The 22,228-nt window shown below is 40.5% G+C and overlaps 1 protein-coding gene across 3 annotated transcripts in view; it reads left to right on the forward strand.

The window, feature by feature from the left end:
• Nucleotides 1-22,228, forward strand: part of RIPOR2 (RHO family interacting cell polarization regulator 2) — a 243,360-nt gene that overhangs the window by 187,561 nt on the left and 33,571 nt on the right. For all 3 annotated transcript variants that reach the window (XM_075314675.1, XM_075314678.1, XM_075314676.1), the window contains 4 exons: nucleotides 3,153-3,288; nucleotides 16,271-16,432; nucleotides 17,431-17,589; nucleotides 20,405-20,598. In XM_075314675.1, the coding sequence (XP_075170790.1) occupies nucleotides 3,153-3,288; nucleotides 16,271-16,432; nucleotides 17,431-17,589; nucleotides 20,405-20,598 (651 nt within the window). The remainder of the gene's footprint in view (nucleotides 1-3,152; nucleotides 3,289-16,270; nucleotides 16,433-17,430; nucleotides 17,590-20,404; nucleotides 20,599-22,228) is intronic.

The following is a 22,228-nucleotide window of genomic DNA, read 5'->3' on the forward strand; positions in this document are numbered from 1 at the left end:
GTGGATTCAAAATGCTCAATATACACCTAGATTAAAGCCTTGAGGGGTCTTATTTCCAGAATGGGGTCACTTGTGGGGGACCTCCACTGCTTAGGCACCTCAGGGGCTCTCCTAATGCAACATGGCGTCCGCTATTGATTCCTGCCAATTTTGCAGTCAAATTGCACACCTTCTCTTCTGAGCCCTGTAGTGTGCCCAAACAGTTGATTTCCACCACATATAAGATATCACCAAACTCAGGAGAAATTGCGCAATAAATTTCATGGTGATTTTTTTCCTGTTACCCTTGTGAAAAAAAAAGCTACCTGGTTGAAGTAACAATTTTGTGGTAAAATTTTATTTTTTTATTTTCATGGCTCAATGTTATAAACTTCTGTAAAGCACCTGGGGGTTCAGGGTACTCACCAAACATCAAGATAAATTCCTTGAGGGGCCTAGTTTCCAATATGGGGTCACTTGTGGTGTTTTTTTGCTGTTTACGTACCTTAGGGGTCCTCCAAATGCGACATGGTGCCCGCAATCTTTTTCAGCCAAATTTCCTTTCCAAAATTCAAATATTGCTCCTTCCGTTCCAAGCCCTCCCATTTCTCCAAACAAAGGTTTCAGACCACAAGTGAGGTATCACCGCACTCATAAAAAAGTGGGTAACAAACATTGGGGTCAAATTTTTGGAATTACCTCTTGAAAAAGTGAAAAAATTGATGTTAAAGCAACATTTTTGAGAAAAAAATGAAAATTTTCAATGTGACAACGTAACGTTATCAAAATCTGTGAAGTACTTGTGGATCCAAAATGCTCACTATACCCCTATATAGAAGCCTTAAGGGGTCTAGTTTCCAAAATGGTGTCACTTGTGAGGGGTTTCTGCTGTTTAGGTACCTTAGCGGACATGTAAATGCAACATGGTGCCCGCAATCTATTTCAGCCAAATTTGCTTTCCAAAATTCAAATATTGCTCCTTCTGTTCCGAGCCCTCCCATTTGTCCAAACAAAGGTTTCTGACCACATGTGGGGTATTGGCGCGTTCATAAGAAAGTGGGTAACAAGTTTTGGGGTTCATTTTGTTGTGTTATTTCTTCTAAAAGTCAATAAATTTGGGGTAGAGCAACATTTTGGGTAAAATTTTATTTTTTGCTTTTCTCATTCCACTTTGCTTTAGTTCCTGTGAAGCACCTGAAGGGTTAATAAACTTCTTGGATGTGGTTTTGAGTACTTTGAGGGGTGCTGTTTTGAGAATGGTGTCACTTTTAGGTATTTTCTGTCACTTAGGCCTCTCAAAGTCACTTCAAATGTGATGTGGTCCCTAAAAAAATGGTTTTGTGAATTTTGTTGAAAAAATGGGAAATTGCAGATGAACTTTGACCCCTTCTAACTTCCTAACCCCAAAACATTTTGTTTCAGAAATTGCGCTAATGTAAAGTAGACATGTGGGAAATGTTATTTATTAACTGTTTTGTGTGACATAACTCTCTGGGTTAAGGGCATAAAAATTAAAAGTTTGAAAATTGCAAAATTTTCAAAATTTTCATCAAATTTCCGATTTTTTTCACAAATAAAAGCAAAAAATATCGTTCTAAATTTATAACTATCATGAAGTACAATATGTCACGAAAAAACAATGTCAGAATCACCGGGATCCGTTGAAGCGTTCCAGAGTTATAACCTCATAAAGGGACACTGGTCAGAATTGCAAAAAATGGCCTGGGCATTAAGGACAAAACTGGCTTCGTCCTTAAGGGGTTAAACCAGGATATCTGCTGCGTCAGTACATCTCACACACAGAAGTTTATGCTATTGTGGGGACATGTTCTTTTTCTTCTGTGTTGCTGACGTCTTATGATTAGTTAACTCATGCAGGGAAAAGTAAATGCCCCCAACGACAAATATTTGATAACACCCACCTGGAGTTAACAAAAGTTTGCCTCATTAAGTCCCAAATACTTTGATTTTAATATGTTCACAATGGACCTTCTCCTCCTTCTGTTTTCCATGTTTAGTGTGGTACACTCAGACACACAATGCAACTATTGAGTCAACTTTTCCCTTTTTATATTGTTTCAGGTCTGATTTTCATATTGCCCACACCTGGTACTTGCCACGGTTGCATATGAAAGAGCATCACATGCTTGAAAATAAAGTTGTTTGCCCACAATTTTGTAAAGGTGGCAACAATTTTGTCCAGCCCATTTTTACAGTTTTGTGTGAAATTATGTCCACTTTGCCTTTTTTTCAGTTTGATTTTTTTTGGGTTTTTTTTGTGGTGTTCAAATACGCACAAAGGAAATAAACATGTAACTGCAATAATTTTCTGGAAGAAATACTTCATTTTCTGGAGCAATTTCAATGGCGCCAACAGTTTGAGCCATGACTGTATATATTTTTTTTTCATCATGCAATATACTCATATTTAATTATTTAATACTTATTTTCACATTTTACACTGATGTGGTCTTTTTTATTTTCTTATTTCTTCTTATGTGTATTATGATATTTTTTTGTTGTTGTTTTGGCAATCTCTTGCTCCCCCTGCCAATCACTTTTAATCATATATTTGGTATATTGTTTTTAGTCTTCATTGCTCCTTTTAGTTAAAAATATAATCAGTGATTTAAATTGCGTAATTACTTATTTACTTGTTACTGAAACATTTTGCATGTTACGTATTTTCAATGGTTATACTTTGGTATTTTTGTTATCGTGGATTATTTTTGGTATTTCCTTCTTTGGATAGGTTTATAGGCTTTTCTTCTTAAACTGGACAACCCTTTTAATTTTGTGCATTAGTGGGTACTAACATTTCTTCATGGTTTCTGTTTTGTGTGATTTATCTTTTTTTGCTCTTTTGATAAAAAATATTTTGCACTTGGCACCATGTATACATAATTTCCTTTGCATTGCTTACCCAGAGATCATCTGATAAGGGAGTCTATGGCAGTGGAGCCCCTACAATGACCTATTCATAGGGGAACCTCTCTGCTGGCAATGGACAGATCCTTTACAGTAGTTTACTTCGAATCTGAATATTATTCAGTATATTGTATCCATTTGGAGGAGTTTGATGTGCAATCTTGACATTAGCTGGGAAAGTTATGGGTTTTGTATCAAGCATTCACATTCTCTAAAATTTTGCAATCTTATTATATTTCTTCTAGCAAATTGTTACTTCAAGTGAAGTGCTATTTGTCCTGAGAGATCTGAAGAAGAAACTGAGTAGACAGAGTCAAGTCATCAAGCAACTTTCAGACATCAGCAAAGAGAACATGGGCAATAATAACTCAGTTGTAGAAGGTGCGTAATCAATACCAATCTTGCCAATATTCATGTAAATTAAATTCCTTGGCTATAAAAACTTTTTTGTGTTTTACCGTACTCTTTACTCCAGGGGCAGGGAACTTTTTTTCTGCCAAGGGCGATTTGGATATTTATAGTCTCATTTGGGGACATACAAAATTATCAACTTGAAATATATCCTGCTATATTTGGTCAAATGCTTAATTAAATCACCTCTGGTGTGATAGTTGGAACTTTTTCATTTTGGTGAGGCGTATCATAGGTGGTGTTGATGATCTTGCTATTCGCAACTGTTTTTCCAGGTTTGTGTTGGTCTTGAGTGTAATAGTCAACTCTTTGCAATGTGTTTATAGCACTCTCAGCAATCATTTGTACTAAAAACAGTTGTTACACTGAATGTCTCGTCAAAGTGGGAAATTCCTCACTGCTCACATTACATTTATAGAACTCAAGCAGTAGGAGGTCTGCTGTAAACATTACATAGGAGACACTGAAACTGCTATATATGCATCACATAAGGGACACCTAGACTGCTTTCTACATTACATAAGAGGTAACAAGACTGCTGTATATGCATCACATAGGATACAACAAGACTGCTGTATACATCACATGGGGTACACAGACTAGTTTATGTACATTTCATAGGAGACACTGGAGCTGGTGAATATATATATATCGTAGGAGACACTTGAGTTGGTGCATACACATTACATAGGAGACACTGGAGCCGGTGAATATACATCACGCAAGAGACACTGGGGATGGTATATCACATAGGAGACATTGGAGCTAGTGTATATACAAAACATAGGAGACACTGGAGCTGGTGCATATACATTACATAGACACAGGGGCTGGTGCATATTCCTTACATTGGAGACACTGGTTGATATACATCACATAGGAGGCAACGAGATTGCTGTATATACATCACATAGGATAGACCAAGACTGTTGTACACATCACATAGGATACACTGGGATTGTTGCCTTTACATCACATAGGAGATAGCCAAACTGGTCCACATACATCACATAGGAGATACTAGAGCTGGTGCATATACAACACAGGTGAAACTGGGGCTGTAGTATATACATCACATAGGGGACACAGGGACTGGTGTATATACATCACATAGGAACAAAGCTGGTGCATATACATTACATAGACACTGGGGCATTCTAAAACGTATACATCACATAGAGACTGGGACTGGTGCATATTCATCACATAGGAGATGCTGGGGGCTGGTGCATATACATCAGATAGGAGACAATGAGACTGCTGTATATAAATCACATAGGATAGGCCAATACTGCTGTATACATCACATAGGATACACCGGAACTGGTGCACATATATCACATAGGAGACACTGGGAATGGTGTATATAAAACACACAGGAGACACTGTAGCTAGAGCATATACATCACATAGGAGACACTGGAGCTGGTGTATATACGTTACATATGGTAGGAGACACAGGGGCTGGTTCATATACATCTTAAGAGTCACTGGGGCTAGTGCATATACATCCCATGGGAGAAACCAGGATTTTAGCAAATACATGACATAGGAGACACATGGACTGGTTTATACATTACGTAGGAGACACTGGAGCTTGTGCATATACATGACATAGGAGACACTGGGGCTGGTGCAAATACATTACATAGGAGACATGGGACGGTGCATATACATCACATAGGAGATACTGGGACTGGAGCATATATATCATAGGAGATACTGGGACTGGTACAAATGCATTACATAGGAGACATGGGATGGTGCATATACAGTAGAACACATAGCAGACACTGGGACTGAAGCATATACATCATATAGCAGACACTGGGACTGGAGCATAAACATAACATAGCAGACACTGGGGCTGGTTGATATACTGTGACTAGCAAAAGGGTAGGAATGACTATATGACTCTGAACTTGAGACTACCTTGATTTTATACACAATCATCTTGCCTATCTCATACATAAATTTAACGTGCAACTATTCAGCATATGATTAGTTGTTATGCAGATTATTATTTTTATTATTATTAGCGCCATCAATTGTTATATCACTTCATTGTTACTGTTTTCCTCCTGGCGGTGGAAAAATCTTTTTGTTCCAGAATACTACAAATTACAACCTGTTCTCACATTCTCTACTAGTTCAGTTTGTTAGTAGGTTGATTCCCAAATGAAAGGTCACTAGTTCGAATCGAGGAGCAGCCATAAACAAGATTTTCCAAGAAAAGAGAAACCGCATCATCTCCAGCTCATTGATAGCGGTCTCTTGGCCAAGAAAATCGCCAAACTGCATCCTGTGAGTTCTATTTCATGCAAACCTGATTGTCTTACTACTTTGGTTAAAAATAAATTTTATTTAATAATTCACAAACATACATAAATTCATTAAAAGGGTATGTAAGAAGGAAATAAGGAGGGTATCCCTATCCTGTTTCCTTCCTACCATACGGGGGTCGGCGTCCTAAGTCGATGACGCCCCCGTTCAACGACAACTAAGTCCCTAAAGATCGCCCTCCCTATGCCAGAGTAGTGCACCCCATCTATTAGATAGAAATCCTTAGAATCTTTTCACCACAGTGAACATAGTGCACAGTCAAGGATGATTTAGAGTTGTTATTACTATAATACAAGGATTATAGGGTGGCGCTTAAGGGTCGTCATCCGATTCGTCACTTCTGTCAGTGTGCTCAGATAATTAGCTGTAAATTACAGTTTAAATACTTATGCTGTTCAAGGTTGTTCAGCACAATTTAATGCTCAATATATCAAATTTTTGAGACACAATTAATAATAAGGATTATCCAATTAAACAAAGTTGCCCTCTTCACGAAGTTGCCCGACGCGTTTCGCCCATTAACATCTTAGTAGTATAGGGCTCATCAGGGGCTTGAAGACAGTTGCTTGATAGATTCCTTATTTTGATATCTGTTAACACATAGAAATATATACAGAAAGTCCTTGTTACCTATATGTGCCATAGTCCCTTTCCACTACAGTTTACTTTTGTCTACTGACCGGAATAAATATGGTCCTATTGGTCACAGGGCTGGTGCCAGGAATATTATGATCCTAGAGTCCACAGGGTATCTCATCTGGATGATCATCTGTGTGCATATATATATACATATCATTCATTTATGTTAGATAGTATCATGTCTTGTCCTATCACATCTTGTAGTCATAGAGAAAAACAATATCTCTTGTAGACAGTGATGTATAAGGATATTATGATATGCATGTTATCCATATCCATACCTAGATACCTCATAGAGATCCACAGCATCAGAAAAAAGTCATATATTACCTTAATGTATTTGGGCACACAATGACATCGTTGCCACTTAGGGGATAATTTATAATATGACCACCACAATCAGCAAGGCAGCCAACCTGTCAAGAGGCCAAGGGAACCAATCATCACATTTGTTGTCTACGGGCTATATTTCACAGTACCTCATGGATTAAACGGTATAATACCTTAGAGATGCACACAGATAGTTGAACTCATCCCAGAGACGGATAATCTTCTATGCATGTTCCCAAGTCATAAATAATAATAGGAACATACCTAATTAGTAACCGCAGCAGGAGCAGCTGTTTAGATAATACAATTGTGATCTCTGTGAGCTGGTCATTTAGTAGTACGGTTTTCAACGGTTTGAAAACCGTACTACTAAATGACCGGCTCACAGAGATCACAACTGTATTATCTAAACGGCTGCTCCTGCTGCGGTTACTAATTAGGTATGTTCCTATTATTATTTATGACTTGGGAACATGCATATGGATATAGGAATAATACAGATTCACTTTGTGTTCAGGACTTTCTCGTGTTTTGTAACTCCTACCCACATATAGAAGATTATCCGTCTCTGGGATGAGTTCAACTATCTGTGTGCATCTCTAAGGTATTATACCGTTTAATCCATGAGGTACTGTGAAATATAGCCCGTAGACAACAAATGTGATGATTGGTTCCCTTGGCCTCTTGACAGGTTGGCTGCCTTGCTGATTGTGGTGGTCATATTATAAATTATCCCCTAAGTGGCAACGATGTCATTGTGTGCCCAAATACATTAAGGTAATATATGACTTTTTTCTGATGCTGTGGATCTCTATGAGGTATCTAGGTATGGATATGGATAACATGCATATCATAATATCCTTATACATCACTGTCTACAAGAGATATTGTTTTTCTCTATGACTACAAGATGTGATAGGACAAGACATGATACTATCTAACATAAATGAATGATATGTATATATATATGCACACAGATGATCATCCAGATGAGATACCCTGTGGACTCTAGGATCATAATATTCCTGGCACCAGCCCTGTGACCAATAGGACCATATTTATTCCGGTCAGTAGACAAAAGTAAACTGTAGTGGAAAGGGACTATGGCACATATAGGTAACAAGGACTTTCTGTATATATTTCTATGTGTTAACAGATATCAAAATAAGGAATCTATCAAGCAACTGTCTTCAAGCCCCTGATGAGCCCTATACTACTAAGATGTTAATGGGCGAAACGCGTCGGGCAACTTCGTGAAGAGGGCAACTTTGTTTAATTGGATAATCCTTATTATTAATTGTGTCTCAAAAATTTGATATATTGAGCATTAAATTGTGCTGCACAACCTTGAACAGCATAAGTATTTAAACTGTAATTTACAGCTAATTATCTGAGCACACTGACAGAAGTGACGAATCGGATGACGACCCTTAAGCGCCACCCCATAATCCTTGTATTATAGTAATAACAACTCTAAATCATCCTTGACTGTGCACTATGTTCACTGTGGTGAAAAGATTCTAAGGATTTCTATCTAAAAGATGGGGTGCACTACTCTGGCATAGGGAGGGCGATCTTTAGGGACTTAGTCGTCGTTGAACGGGGGCGTCATCGACTTAGGACGCCGACCCCCGTATGGTAGGAAGGAAACAGGATAGGGATACCCTCCTTATTTCCTTCTTACATACCCTTTTAATGAATTTATGTATGTTTGTGAATTATTAAATAAAATTTATTTTTAACCAAAGTAGTAAGACAATCAGGTTTGCATATAATATCTACTTTCATGACCCTTTTTGGTATGTAATTGAGTTCTATTTCAGTTGGAAGAATACAAAATGAAGTCAGTCCATCCATTCAAAAGCCAAGAGGTGGACGTCCAGGCAAAATATTGAACTCCAACAAGTCGTCTCAGCAGAAGGTCTACCAGTTCTGGCGTGACAAACACAGCAGTGGAGATGTCTCATAACCTTCATAATAGTGAGATAATTGACATTCATGCAAGCACTGTGCAATGCATGTTACACAAGTCTGGAATGGTTACCCAAGAAAAGGGGAAGAAGCCTCAACTTCAATATTTTCATAACAAATGTCGTATTGAGTTTGCTAAAAAGTACAAAAAGTGGACAGTAGAAGATTGGAAACAGGTGTTATGGAGTGATAAGATGACGCATATATGTCACAAAGGAGTCACTAGAGCTAGTGTATAAGCATCACATAGGAGGCAATGAGACTGCTGTATATACATCGCATAGAATAGACCGAGACTGCTATATACATCATAGCTGACCAGCTTCAGGACGTAATCTTTCAGTGCATGCACTGCAGCGTTCATTAGTATGCTCACAATGTAAGGAGGAATTAAAGGGCCTGAGGCCCGATTAGCCATCTGTGGTCCCTGGTAATTTGTCCTGGGGCCAGAGAATAGGATAACCCTACTCCTGCTTTACACAATGGTCCCAAGTGTATTGCTTGTGAGTGGTCACTAAACTTCAAGAATGCGAATTTCCAATACCTAAGAGCCTATCTTACTGCTAAGAACTTTAACAATGTCCCGAGAAATAAAAGTACAGAAAACAAATGGTAGCGTTTTATCAGCATCCTGAATAAAACCTGTGCACAATATGTACTATATGGGAATAAACAAGGTAGAAATCAGAGGAAACCACTATGGCTAAATAGAGCTGTAAGTGCCGCAGTAAAAGATAAAAAAAAAAAGCATTTAGAGGATTAATGCAAGAGGGTAGTGACGAGGAATTAATTATAGAGAAAAAAATAAATTGTGTAAAATGCAAATCAAGGAAGCAAAGACTTAAGGGGGCTTTACTCGCTGCGATATCTCTACCGATATCGCTAGCGAGCGTACCCGCCCCCGTCGGTTGTGTGTCACGGCAAATCGCTGCCCGTGGTGCACAACATCGCTAATACCCGTCACACGGACTTACCTGCCCTGCGACATCGCTCTGGTCGGCGATCTGCCTCCTTTCTAAAGCCTGCTTTACACACTTCAATAGATCTTTCAATCAGTCGTCGGGGTCAAGTTGTAAGTGACGCACATCCGGCATCGTTCGTGATGTATTTGCATGTGAAACCTACATGCGATCGATATTGAACGAAAATACGGTGATCGCATACACGTCGTTTATTCCTCATACATTGGACGTTTGGTAGTACGAAACTAGTCAATTGTAACGTGTGACATCCATCATACGATTTTGATATCTGATGCTATGTGCGCAGGTGTGCGCTCTGCACCGCAGCTTAAAAAAGGTCTGCTTCAGAGCGCAGCTGAAAAGCTGCGTTCTGAAGCGCCTCACAATGTCTGTCATGCACTAATCTCTGTCAGTCCGTCACTATCTCTGTCCCTCACTCTCTGTCCATGTCAGTCTATCCCCCTGTCTCATATACTCACCGATCCCCGATCCCCGGCGCTGCACGGCATTCACACTGCTCCGGCGGCTTTTACTGTTTTGAAAAAGCCGGCCGCCCATTAAACAATCTGGTATTCCCTGCTTTCCCCGCCCACCGGCGCCTATGATTTGTTACAGTGAGACACGCCCCCCACGCTGAGTGACAGGTGTCACACTGCACCCAATCACAGCAGCCGGTGGGCGTGTCTATACTGTGTAGTGAAATAAATAATTAAATAATTAAAAAAAACGGCGTGCGGTCCCCCCCAATTTTAAAACCAGCCAGATAAAGCCATACGGCTGAAGGCTGGTATTCTCAGGATGGGGAGCTCCACGTTATGGGGAGCCCCCCACCCTAACAATATCAGCCAACAGCCGCCCAGAATTGCCGCATACATTATATGCGACAGTTCTGGGGCTGTACCCGGCTCTTCCCGATTTGCCCTGGTGTGTTGGCAAATCGGGGTAATAAGGAGTTATTGGCAGCCCATAGCTGCCAATAAGTCCTAGATTAATCATGTCAGGCGTCTGAGACACCCTCCATGATTAATCTGTAAGTTACAGTAAATAAACACACACGCCCGAAAAAATCCTTTATTGGAAATAAAAAACACACACACATTCCCTGGTTCACCACTTTAATCAGCCCCAAAAAGCCCTCCATGTCCGGCGTCATCCAGGATGGTCCAGCGTCGCATCCAGCGCTGCTGCATGGAGGTGACAGGAGCTGCAGAAGACACAGCCGCTCCGGTCACCTCCACGCAGCTAATGAAGACAGCCGCGCGATCAGCTGATCTGTCACTGAGGTTACCCGCGGCCACCGCTGGATCCAGTGACAGCGGGTAACCTCAGTGACAGATCAGCTGATCGCGCGGCTGTCTTAATTAGCTGCGTGGAGGTGACCGGAGCGGCTGTGTCTTCTGCAGCTCCTGTCACCTCCATGCAGCAGCGCTGGATGCGACGCTGGACCATCCTGGAGTACGCCGGACATGGAGGGCTTTTTGGGGCTGATTAAAGTGGTGAATCATGGAATGTGTGTGTGTTTTTTATTTCCAATAAAGGATTTTTTCGGGCGTGTGTGTTTATTTACTGTAACTTACAGATTAATCATGGAGGGTGTCTCATAGACGCCTGACATGATTAATCTAGGACTTATTGGCAGCTATGGGCTGCCAATAACTCCTTATTACCCCGATTTGCCAACGCACCAGGGCAAATCGGGAAGAGCCGGGTACAGCCCCAGAACTGTCGCATATAATGTATGCGGCAATTCTGGGCGGCTGTTGGCTGATATTGTTAGGCTGGGGGGCTCCCCATAACGTGGAGCTCCCCATCCTGAGAATACCAGCCTTCAGCCGTATGGCTTTATCTGGCTGGTTTTAAAATTGGGGGGACCGCACGCCGTTTTTTTAATTATTTAATTATTTATTTCACTACACAGTATAGACACGCCCACCGGCTGCTGTGATTGGGTGCAGTGTGACACCTGTCACTCAGCGTGGGGGGCGTGTCTCACTGTAACCAATCATAGGCGCCGGTGGGTGGGGTAAGCAGGGAATACGAGATTGTTTAATGGGCGGCCGGCTTTTTCAAAATAGTAAAAGCAGCCGGAGCAGTGTGAACGCCGTGCAGCGCCGGGGATCGGTGAGTATGAGAGAGGGCTGCTCAATTCAGTTACTCAGGAGTTTAGCGGTCACCGGTGAGTCCTTCACGGGTGACCGCTAATTAGGACGCGACACAGACAGAGCCGCAGTATGACAATGAAGTCGGGTGAAGTTCACCCGAGTTCATTCTGACAGTGCGGCTCTGTCTGTGTCTGCTGTCATCTGCCATTCACCGCTGCTACATGGCTGTCTGAGGCTGCTGTTAGCGGCCATGTAGCAGAGCTGAATGGCAGATGACATAGTAAAAACGCCTCCCTACACATTACACACGCTTATCAAGTCAATAAATAAAAAAAAAAAAGGGTGCCCAATGCATACGTCACAGAACACATGATCTAAAGGATCGCACAGAAAATTGATCAATTTAACATAGGCTACTAACGCACGTGTGACAGCAAATGAACGACCTACGTGCAATCTCATTAGATCGCATATGCGACCTGGGCGTGTCACATCGCATACGAGATCGCATACCTAATTGTAAGGTGTAAAGCAGGCTTAAGGGGGCGGGTCGTGCAGCGTCAGACCGACGTCACACGGCAGCCATCCAATAGAAGCGGAGGGGCGGAGATTAGTGGGACATAACATCCCGCCCACCTCCTTCCTTCCGCATTGCCGGTGGAGGCAGGTAAGGTGATGTTCGTCGCTCCTGCGGTGTCACACACAGCGATGTGTGATGCCACAGGAACGAGGAACAACATCATAACTCACCAGACAACAATATTTGGTGTTTGGACGACCTCTCCAAAACCAACGATTTTTAGCACTTTTGCGATCGTCGTAGGTCGCTCGTACGTGTTACATGCTGTGATGTTGCTAACGACGCAGGATGTCCGTCACATACACATTGACCCCAACGATAAATCGTTAGCGATATCGCAGCGTGAAAAGCCCCCTTTAGACAAAGAGGCTCATTGTAAAAAAGGTAAAAATAATCCAAAAATATTCAACTACATAAACAGTAAGAAACTCAAAAATGATAGTATTGTGTGTGGATTTGGGAAGGAATTTTTCCTCTAATATGGAATTATTAGCCCCCTGGGTTTTTTGCCTTCAAAAATATTTTTTTGTAGAGACCTGTAAAAAAAAAAATAAAAAAATGCTGTGTTACTATAATGTTAAATAGTCGATTGGATGCCAGGGTGAAGTTTAAAACGGTAATTCTTCTGGTCATAGCCTAAGGCTTGTCATTGCTCTGTCATAGGACATGCACTTCACATGGACGCTAGCTGCACATTTAATTACTGTAACAAAGACGCTTTGTTGATATAATCATACTGCAGTTTCTTAGCAAACATTCTGCCATACGAGGTGATTCGGTCGTGCTCAGACAAGGATTTTTAGGCACACGCCTATGACGTGATGACTTGTTAATAAGGTATAGAGCCATGATCTACAGTAAGCTTATTCTGCTAATGGAAGCAGCAGAGAATGTGTATTTCCCGCATCTTCAATACAATTTTAGCATGTTTGTGACTGCCATACACATTAGTGCAGAAAGTCTCATTAGGCCTAATTAAAGAAAGGGTTGCTGAATTTTCAAAACTAAAGAAAACACAATGGAGCCACACCCAACAATCCACATCCTCCACAATGATCTATTACTGCTAAGCATAATATTTCAAAATTGAATGTGACAGTCTTATTATACTTTTTTTTTAAAAAAAAAAAAAAGAAAACTTATACGTCCTATATGGGAACCTCTTTAAAATAGATTCCTACTCCAAGACCAGATCTGCACAACAGGGCAACATTGGCAAAGCTCTGCACCTACACCGTGACCGCAATTCCCAACATGACTATGACCCAATGGCCTGAACCACATGTGAGCAACAATTCGAGCCTAGGCTGGATTTGGGCCCACGGACCACACAACAACCACAGCAACAGAACACCAGCAAGAGGAGAAAACCTCTAGTTTCACAGCACCCCTACTGCCACATTTAAGCCTCTTGTATTTGAGCCACAACCCCCTACAAACTTCAGAGCTATAGAAAATGTCCCCCAGTTCTGTACACAAGTGAACTGATAAGCAAAAAAGCCTTTGTATATAAGTGAAGATCCATGGTAAGGTCCCACGGTGCAGCTGCTGTGTGCAACCAAATAGCACACCGACAAATGAGTGAGGCTACATGCTGAAGCTGCACGATGGGACCGTGCCTTTGGAAAAAAATTTTTTTTTACAATTTTCTGTTCAGCAAAAACACCTTGGGGATATGAAGGACGGATATTGGTACCAAAAAAAAAATAAAAAAGAGACTTACTAGTTAACCCCTTGGGAACATGTGAACTACATGTACGGTACAAGTGTACAGTCAGCACCACACTAGGCAGGTGAAAGAAAAGTCAGATCCTGGCAGTGTAACTCCTTAGATGCTGTCATTTGCAATCCCTTCAAAAGCAAAAAATACTTAAGTGCCAAGGAGGGTAGACAATGCTACAAGGAGAAAAATACTGGCCTCATACATGCAACAATTCTGTTGTTAATCGTAATCTTTCAAAAAAGAACATGAGCTACTTTCTTGGAAAAAAAAATGTGTAGCTGATTGATTATGATTGACTTCTTTCAATGTCTACTCTAATTTTTGGGGACTATCATTGTCCTTTATCTTCAGATCTTTCGTTGACATTTGTGTGGTATTTCCTGGTTTTCTATCTAGTTTTTTAGAAATATGTTCCTTTGATTATTTATCCTTGTTGACATCATTGTTATTAGACCTAAAATCAGCAGGAGGAACCAAGATTTTCCCTTATAAGCTGCGGCCACCAGGAGTAAGCCTGTATATACAGCATTCTAGAATACTGTACAGGCTGCTCTGTATAACGTAAAAAAACAAATTTTATTATACTCACCGGCGGGGCAGTAGGGTCCAATGCGCATCGCTGGTCTCTGGTCCAGCACCTGCTCTATTCTGTGCAGTCGCCATCCTCCTTCCCCCAGCTCCATGTGCACGACGCAGAGAGGCCTCCATGGCGCTCTTGTGCAAGTGCACTATAATCTGCCCTGCTGAGAGCAGATCAAAGTATTGTAGTGACCATATGCAGGCGGTCTTTGACCTTTCCTCGTGCCTGCATAGTACAGTAGTTTGCTCTGCCCTCAGCTGGGCAGATCAAAGTGCACATGCGCAGAAGTACAAAGGAGGCCTCTGCTCGGAGCTGGGAAGGACAACGACCGCAATGGAAGGAAGAGAGGAGGCGCCAAACCGAGGCCAGTGACGCCCATTGGACCAGACCAACCGCAGGCGAGTATAATAAAAGCTCTTTTTTACATTATGCGGAGTGGCCTAGACTCTTATATACAGTATTCAGCAATGCTGTATATAAGGGCTCACTGGTGGTGGCCGCAGCTTATAGGGGAAAAAGCTGATGTCAGGTTCCCTTTAACAGAAATATGCATTGAGTGCATACATGGAACTGGCACAGCTAGAAATCACTGTGGTACTAGTACAGCTTCAGTGAATTAGGCAGCAAGTGATGTCAGAGAAGGTGTCCGGTACCCAGAGTACAGACTGTTTTGAGAACTTTCACATAAAGGACCAGTGTGAATACATAACTGGCCCTGGTATGTTTGACTTCTTCTGCCAGGGACGTCATACATCTGGATACTTATTATGACAGATTGCCTGCAAGGAGCTTTGCAGGAGAGGCTTTCAGCATTGTAAAATTCCCTAGAGAAGCAGACTGTCTGCTTTCATGCAAAAAACACAAAAAACCTGAGCTGAAACAATGTTCAGTAAACATGCAACATTAAGCATGTGAATTGCAGCCTTAAGACTAGAAAAAAAACAAAGAGAAAATTGCATGAAAAATACCCTGACTATAAATAAATAAATTGCAAGTGCTTAATAACAGGGTACTTAGTGTATACATTTTTCCAAAAAGGTAAAAAGCTGTCTCACCTCGTCACGGTGTACCCATCTGAGACAGTCCCTAACCTACTGAAGTTAAAAACATATTCTGTACCTGACTTGTGTCATGTCAAACTCCAATATGAATGGTGGCAAGTGGTCAGCTGTGTCCCAGATTAAATACACAGTGAAGTGAGACGCAATTAGTTGTTCAGTCTCAGTATTAGGAGGGCTGCGCCCCCAACTTGCAAAAAAGCAAGATAACATACAAAAAACACAAAAAAAATTTTTTTGCGAAAATGTATACACTAAGTACCCTGTTATTAAGCACTTGCAATTTATTTATTTATAGTCAGGGTATTTTTCATGCAATTTTCTCTTTGTTTTTTTTTTGTCTGCTTTCATGGCCTAGAAGATTTAAGGTGTTTAATGATAATAAATTATAACCTATCAACAGGTGATAGATTGGTGGGTGCCAAGTATTGGGATCCCCACCAATCACCAGAACAAGACACTTTTATCCTCACTAGAATGGAGTAGAAATGCATATTACTCAACAGTAGCAGATGAGCTTATGCAGTGGTCAGACCTAAGTTGTCACCTATGAAGAGGTGATGGACCTCTCCTTTAATGTATGTTAAATTGGATTGAACAAGCATAAGAAATAATTCAGTGTTTCAATAAATATGAAATGCAACATAATATTTTTGTGTTTTAGTTATCTCTGGATTTCATGACATGCCGTCACTTCTTGCCTTCTGGACAAAATGTTCCACGCCTGTTCACATGTACCACATAAGTGCGGACAAAATGGTAAAACAGCTGCATGTAACGTTTAGCCAAATGGTGAATACTGAAAGCTCAGGACTTGCTGATACAGGTATGTGAGTATTCATGGGGATCAGTTAGTCTGTGCTTCAATACTTCCATATTGTCTGTCTATGTAGTCAATGATCATAGAGTAGGAATAGTATGAAAGAAAACAAGTTTGAGACATTGACTTTCATTGTTATAAAATTCATGGTAGATCTGTCATACTGATGATCATTTTGACAAATCTAATGCTATTCATATCATTACAATCGATGAATCCAGCAAACAGTAGTAATATGATAACATATTAAGGTATGCTTTACTGTATAGAGCATCAAGAGTCAGTAAAAGCTAGGCGGAGAAGAAATAATGCAAGTATGACATTTCTCAAGTAAATAAAATTCAACTATGTGGAAGTACCATGGACGTCCAGTGTTGCCAAATCCTTTACTGCCTTTTAAAGGGTTAGAATATGCTTGTGACTAGTGATGGGCGAGCACTAAAATGCTTCTTCCTCGATTCGACCTGGTCAGATGATCAAACGAGCTTGAGGAAGTCCAACCAGTGGTAGAACCCCAACCAATCCACCAGTTCTCACCTATCTAACAGTTAGATGATAATTTTTGATGTTGAGAATGAGTTCCACTGTATTAGGGTACTCTGCTATTCATAATTTGAGGTACCCAGGTAATAGTTGTGTTCAGATTTTGTTAGTATTGCCGTTAATATAATATACAGTATATTTGTATGCGGCACTCATCGGCATCCAAGTAGCGGTATTTAAGCATTTTCATGCAGGAAAGAGGGGTACAAGTGGTGGGGGTGGGTGAGGGAGGCTCACAATGCCGGACGACGGCGGGCCATTTTGCACTCCTTGTGCTTCCACAGGATCTGAGGAAGCACAAGGAGTGTGAAACAGCTCTCCGTCCTCCGGCGTTGTGAGCCTCCCTCATACTCCCCCACCACTTGTACCCCTCTTTTCTTTTCTATATATGTATGTATGTATGTATGTATGTATATGTATATATGTATGTTTATTACCTCTATCCCTTTTTTCTCTTTTAGTTTACAGAATGCTGGTCTCTCATATTCTTGACAAAACAGAAAACATGTTGTCATCTAATCTGTCTGCAGAAACAATCACCGTTTTTCAGTATTATGATTTCTTTAGTAGCCATAATATTACAGACCTCAGAAGCTATTTGACACACCTTGCTAAGGAAGGTACTGTATTTATTTTTACATCTCATCTATTTTTAAATATTAAAAGGATTGTCTGCTCTTTTAATTCCCTTTTTATTAAATGGGTCCCCCGAAAATAAGCTGGGGCCACCAGTGAACCGTTTTAATCTGGCACGGCAACCTGGCATGTGTGCAGATATCTTGCAATGCCACCAAAGGAGAAATGAACCATCACATGGTGCCCATTGATACCAGTGTGTTATTTGTATTATGCATGGACAAATTATGTTAACTCTCTCTATAAAACTATATATTGATCCATCTTAATAATATGCTGCCCGCAGATCAAACTTCAGGCTCAACCCGATGGGTTTCCTTTATATTGATAACTCATTATGTCATATTTTCATCAGTTTGGCGCTTTAACTTCAGAAAAGATAAAGGTATTTTACTGCAGATTATACACTATGTGCATAATTATTAGACAATTTGTATTTTTGATCATTTTTATTATTAAACAACTACAAATCCAAAAGATTAAAAACATTTTTTTAAGAAAGTTAAAGTGAGACATTTGCTTTCTTAGGGGAATAACGGTGTGCAGAATTATTGTACAGCTATATGAAAAACATACATTTTCATATCTCAATTGTTTATTTTCACATGTTAAAGAGAGAATAATGATGAAACCACTAAAAATGTGCAAAAATACAATTCTGACATTTTAAAAAAAAAAAAAAATATATATATATATATATAATTGACCAATATAGTCATCCCTTTTTTCAATAACATTCATAAGCCTTCCATCCATGGAGTCTGTCAATTTTTTTAATCTGCCAACAATCAGTGTTTTGGTCACCACCAACCACAGTCTTCCAGACACTGTTCAGAGAAGAATACTGATTTACTTAAATATAAATCTCTGTTATGCTCACGGGGTGAGCACTGTATTAGTGGGTCCACTAGACCGAAGGCATTGTTCACTTGCCTAGGGAAGATAACTGGACCGGCCGTTGAGTCTTCACTATTAGCACCAAAGGTGGCAGCACGTACACACAGTGGTAAGCTGCCGGCAGAGGGCAGCCGCAGGAGATCTGCGGTACCCCAGCAGCTGGCGCCACAGACACAGTACAGTCTTTTGTAGAAGCAGCAGGCAGAGTAGTGGATCCACTCAGAATGGATGGATGGTTCTTGCAGCATCCACTGGCATGGATCATAGCAGCAGCAGGAGTGCACTGAAACAGAGTCACAAATCAACAGCAAAACTCAGTACAATGACAGCAGCAGCAGAATGGGAACTGAGAACTAACAATGTTGGAAACCCGTTGCCACAGTACCTCCCTTAAGGGGAAGAAGCCTTAAATACCTGACAGTTCTCAGCTGACCTGAGAGGTACTTCCGAGTCAGGGTGCACTGATCCTTTAAGAAAACAGGCATGGCCGCGTGCACCCTTCCGACAGTACCAGTAAGCCTAAGACTCTGGGAGATAGCAGCATGGACTGGGGATGGAGCAGCCACCGCAGGACGGCTGGGCAGGTGAGATAACGGACGTCCCCACTGGGGGAAAAGGGAGCAGGACAGCGCGGGGATGCCGTTATGGGTGTTTCAATCTCCCATTTAAGAAGGGCCCACAAGTTTTCATTTAAGTCAGCTGAGGAAAGTGGCCATGTCATTATTCTTTCATCTTTAAGGCCTTTAATGGCTAGCCAAGCAGTGGAGGACGTCTATGCATGCAATGGAGCCTTGTCCTGCATAAAATTCATAGTTTTCTTGAAAGATGCTGATTTTTTCTCATACCACTGCTTAAAGAAAGTGACTTCTAAAAACTGGCAGTACGTTTGGTAGTTGATTTTGAGTCCATCTTCAACCCGAAAAGGTCCAACTAGCTCATCTTTAATAATACCAACCCAAAGTGAAGTCGCATCAGTTCATAAAACCTTCGAAACATCTGTCTTTAGATATTTCATAGTGTAGACTGGAGGAAAAACGGGTTTAAAAACCGCGCTAGGAAACCACGAGCAAGGATGTAAATGAATATTTTTCTTTTATTTAGATAATTCCAACGCGTTTCGGAGACCCATCTGTCTCCTTCCTCAGGGCTTTTTCCCTGAGGAAGGAGACAGATGGGTCTCCGAAACGCGTTGGAATTATCTAAATAAAAGAAAAATATTCATTTACATCCTTGCTCGTGGTTTCCTAGCGCGGTTTTTAAACCCGTTTTTCCTCCAGTCTACACTTTGATATCCTTTGCTCAGACACGGGGCCGCTGCTGAACCACTAAAGCACTCATCCACGTTCTCTAAGGGGTTGTGACTGGCACAACCCAGCCAGGTGAGTGTGTTTTAACCCTTTCCCTCTGCCCTGTAAATCGGGTAAGACCCTATTGCGCCTTTTCTCTCCTACTATAGCTTCTTTTAGATATTTCATGACGTTTCAACTTCTGTGTCTTGTTCAGTGTTGGTCGGGTTTCAACCTTCCTTACCTTGGCCATGTATCTGAGCACTGAACAGCTTGTACTTCTGGGCACTCTCCGGGGAGGTTGCAGTTCTGTAATATGACAGGACTGGAGGAGTATGGGTCCCTTCATGTTTGATTCTTCTCAAATCTATGTCAGTTAATGACAAAGATTGGAGTTGGAAAATCTGCATGAAAATGGGGCTATGGTCAAAATACTCACTTGCCTAATAATTCGGCCTACGGTGTAATGTCTGCATGTGTAAATAAAAGTTCTAAACTTTATAGTAATTATACTGAGGAAGAGAGATGACATGCAATACGTACTACCAAGTAAAATATATTGCTGTTCTGGGATCATTATTAACAATTTTCTTCTCCATTATTTTTATCATGGCAGCTTCATCAGAAACATTGCTGGAGACCTCGGTGGATACTGTTGAAATGGCAGATCTGGAGCCGTGCACTGTGCCTCATTTTTTGGAAATTCATACTTCATTAAATCTGCTACTGTCTGAAAATGATGACGATATCAGTGAAGCATTGGACCTGCTTTCCTCTACTGCATCCAAATACAATGATTTCAGAGAAAAGGTAGGCTGTGATTTACTTTACTTTTTGACATACTTTACTTTTTGACAAACTAGGTGGTTAAGGTGCAAAGATACTTGGTTTCGATTTTTATGTTATGAATTTTTACATTTATCCCTCATACTTATTTGTCTTGTTCACACTGGCAGTGCATATTTTTGGGCATTTTATTTCTAGCCAAAAGCACAATAGCATCTGAAGAACTCAAAAAATAAAACAAAAGGCTTAAACTTCACTTTGGTGCAACTGAAAAAAACTCCCACCCACAATAATTCAGGAAACCTGAGAAAAACACGTATTAAACTACATGAAAACAAAAAAGTGAGCCGGAGTATGAGAAGGTATACATGCAGCTTGTAAGCTCATGTTCAAACTGGCCATAAGATAACAAAAAAATCAAGGGAAAAATTATGGATTATATACCCTGCTGTAATTAAATAAAAGCATAGTGCATATAATCATAGGATACTTAGTAAACCCTATTTTTGATCAAATATAAATGTATATGGCATAAAGCCATCCCACCGCAACAAGATGTACCCAGTTGGGACAGTACCTACACTCTCTAATATTAAAACCTTACCATGGGTCAAAATAGGCCTCAATGTTTATAAGGGCTGAGAGTGACCGGGTCTCAACAGGACACACAGCCATGGGATGCATAGAATGAAATGCCCAGCTCACGGAGAAGGGGGCCGCACCCTATTTGTACTAAATACAAAGAACTACATGAAAACGAAAAAAAAGAAAAAAACTATTTTTAGGATACGTCATCAATATGTCATCTGCGGGGTGCAAGGCAGCTGGAAATGCTCAATTGCAGAGCTACCGTCAATGTAAAAGTGCCGGAAAACCCATTTAAAGTCCCAAAAACAATGTCCTTATACAGCTACAATAGATGAGAAATCATTATATAATGCAAAATACCAAGTGAGTTTTAGAAAAACTTACCGACTGTTTGACAAAGAGAATTTTAAAAAAGCATTGCTGGTGTTGTAAATTTTCCACTGCTATGTATGTTCTTCATTCTAGGGTATGGAGTGGATACTTTTCACATCAGCTACATACCTCCTATACTTCCACCTACTAAAGTTTGCCCTAGAAGAAACCTATGTAGGTGAAACATAGGGTTGGGCTAGATATTGACATGCCACATTTGTTATTAATGATTGCTTTTTTATCTATCTTCTGTGAATACATAAAATAAAATATATAGTTATTTAGAGGGCACCAAATTTACACTGTTATACAAGCTGTACACTGACTACTTTACATTGTATTAAAGGGTCATATCTTCAGTGTTATCTTAAGAAAAGATATAATAAAATATTTACAAAAATGTGAGGGATGTATTGTATTCACTTTTGTAATATACTGTATGTATATACAGTATTGGACATTTTGGAATATACGCAAATTTCTTATCTAGTTTAGTAGTAACGTGGGGACATAACCTAGATACAGAACTATTGTCCCATAGCCCAAACAACCAGTATAGTTTTATACTGTTGAGGGTTCATTATTCCATGTCAAAACTCCCTCTTATTGCAATGTGTACCAAACAAACTTCACATACAGCGCTTGTAAACTATAAAATACTGGAGTAATCAGGTGGCACAAGATCAAGCACAGT

Source organism: Anomaloglossus baeobatrachus, chromosome 6 (genome assembly GCF_048569485.1).
Source record: "Anomaloglossus baeobatrachus isolate aAnoBae1 chromosome 6, aAnoBae1.hap1, whole genome shotgun sequence".
NCBI lineage: Eukaryota > Metazoa > Chordata > Amphibia > Anura > Aromobatidae > Anomaloglossus > Anomaloglossus baeobatrachus.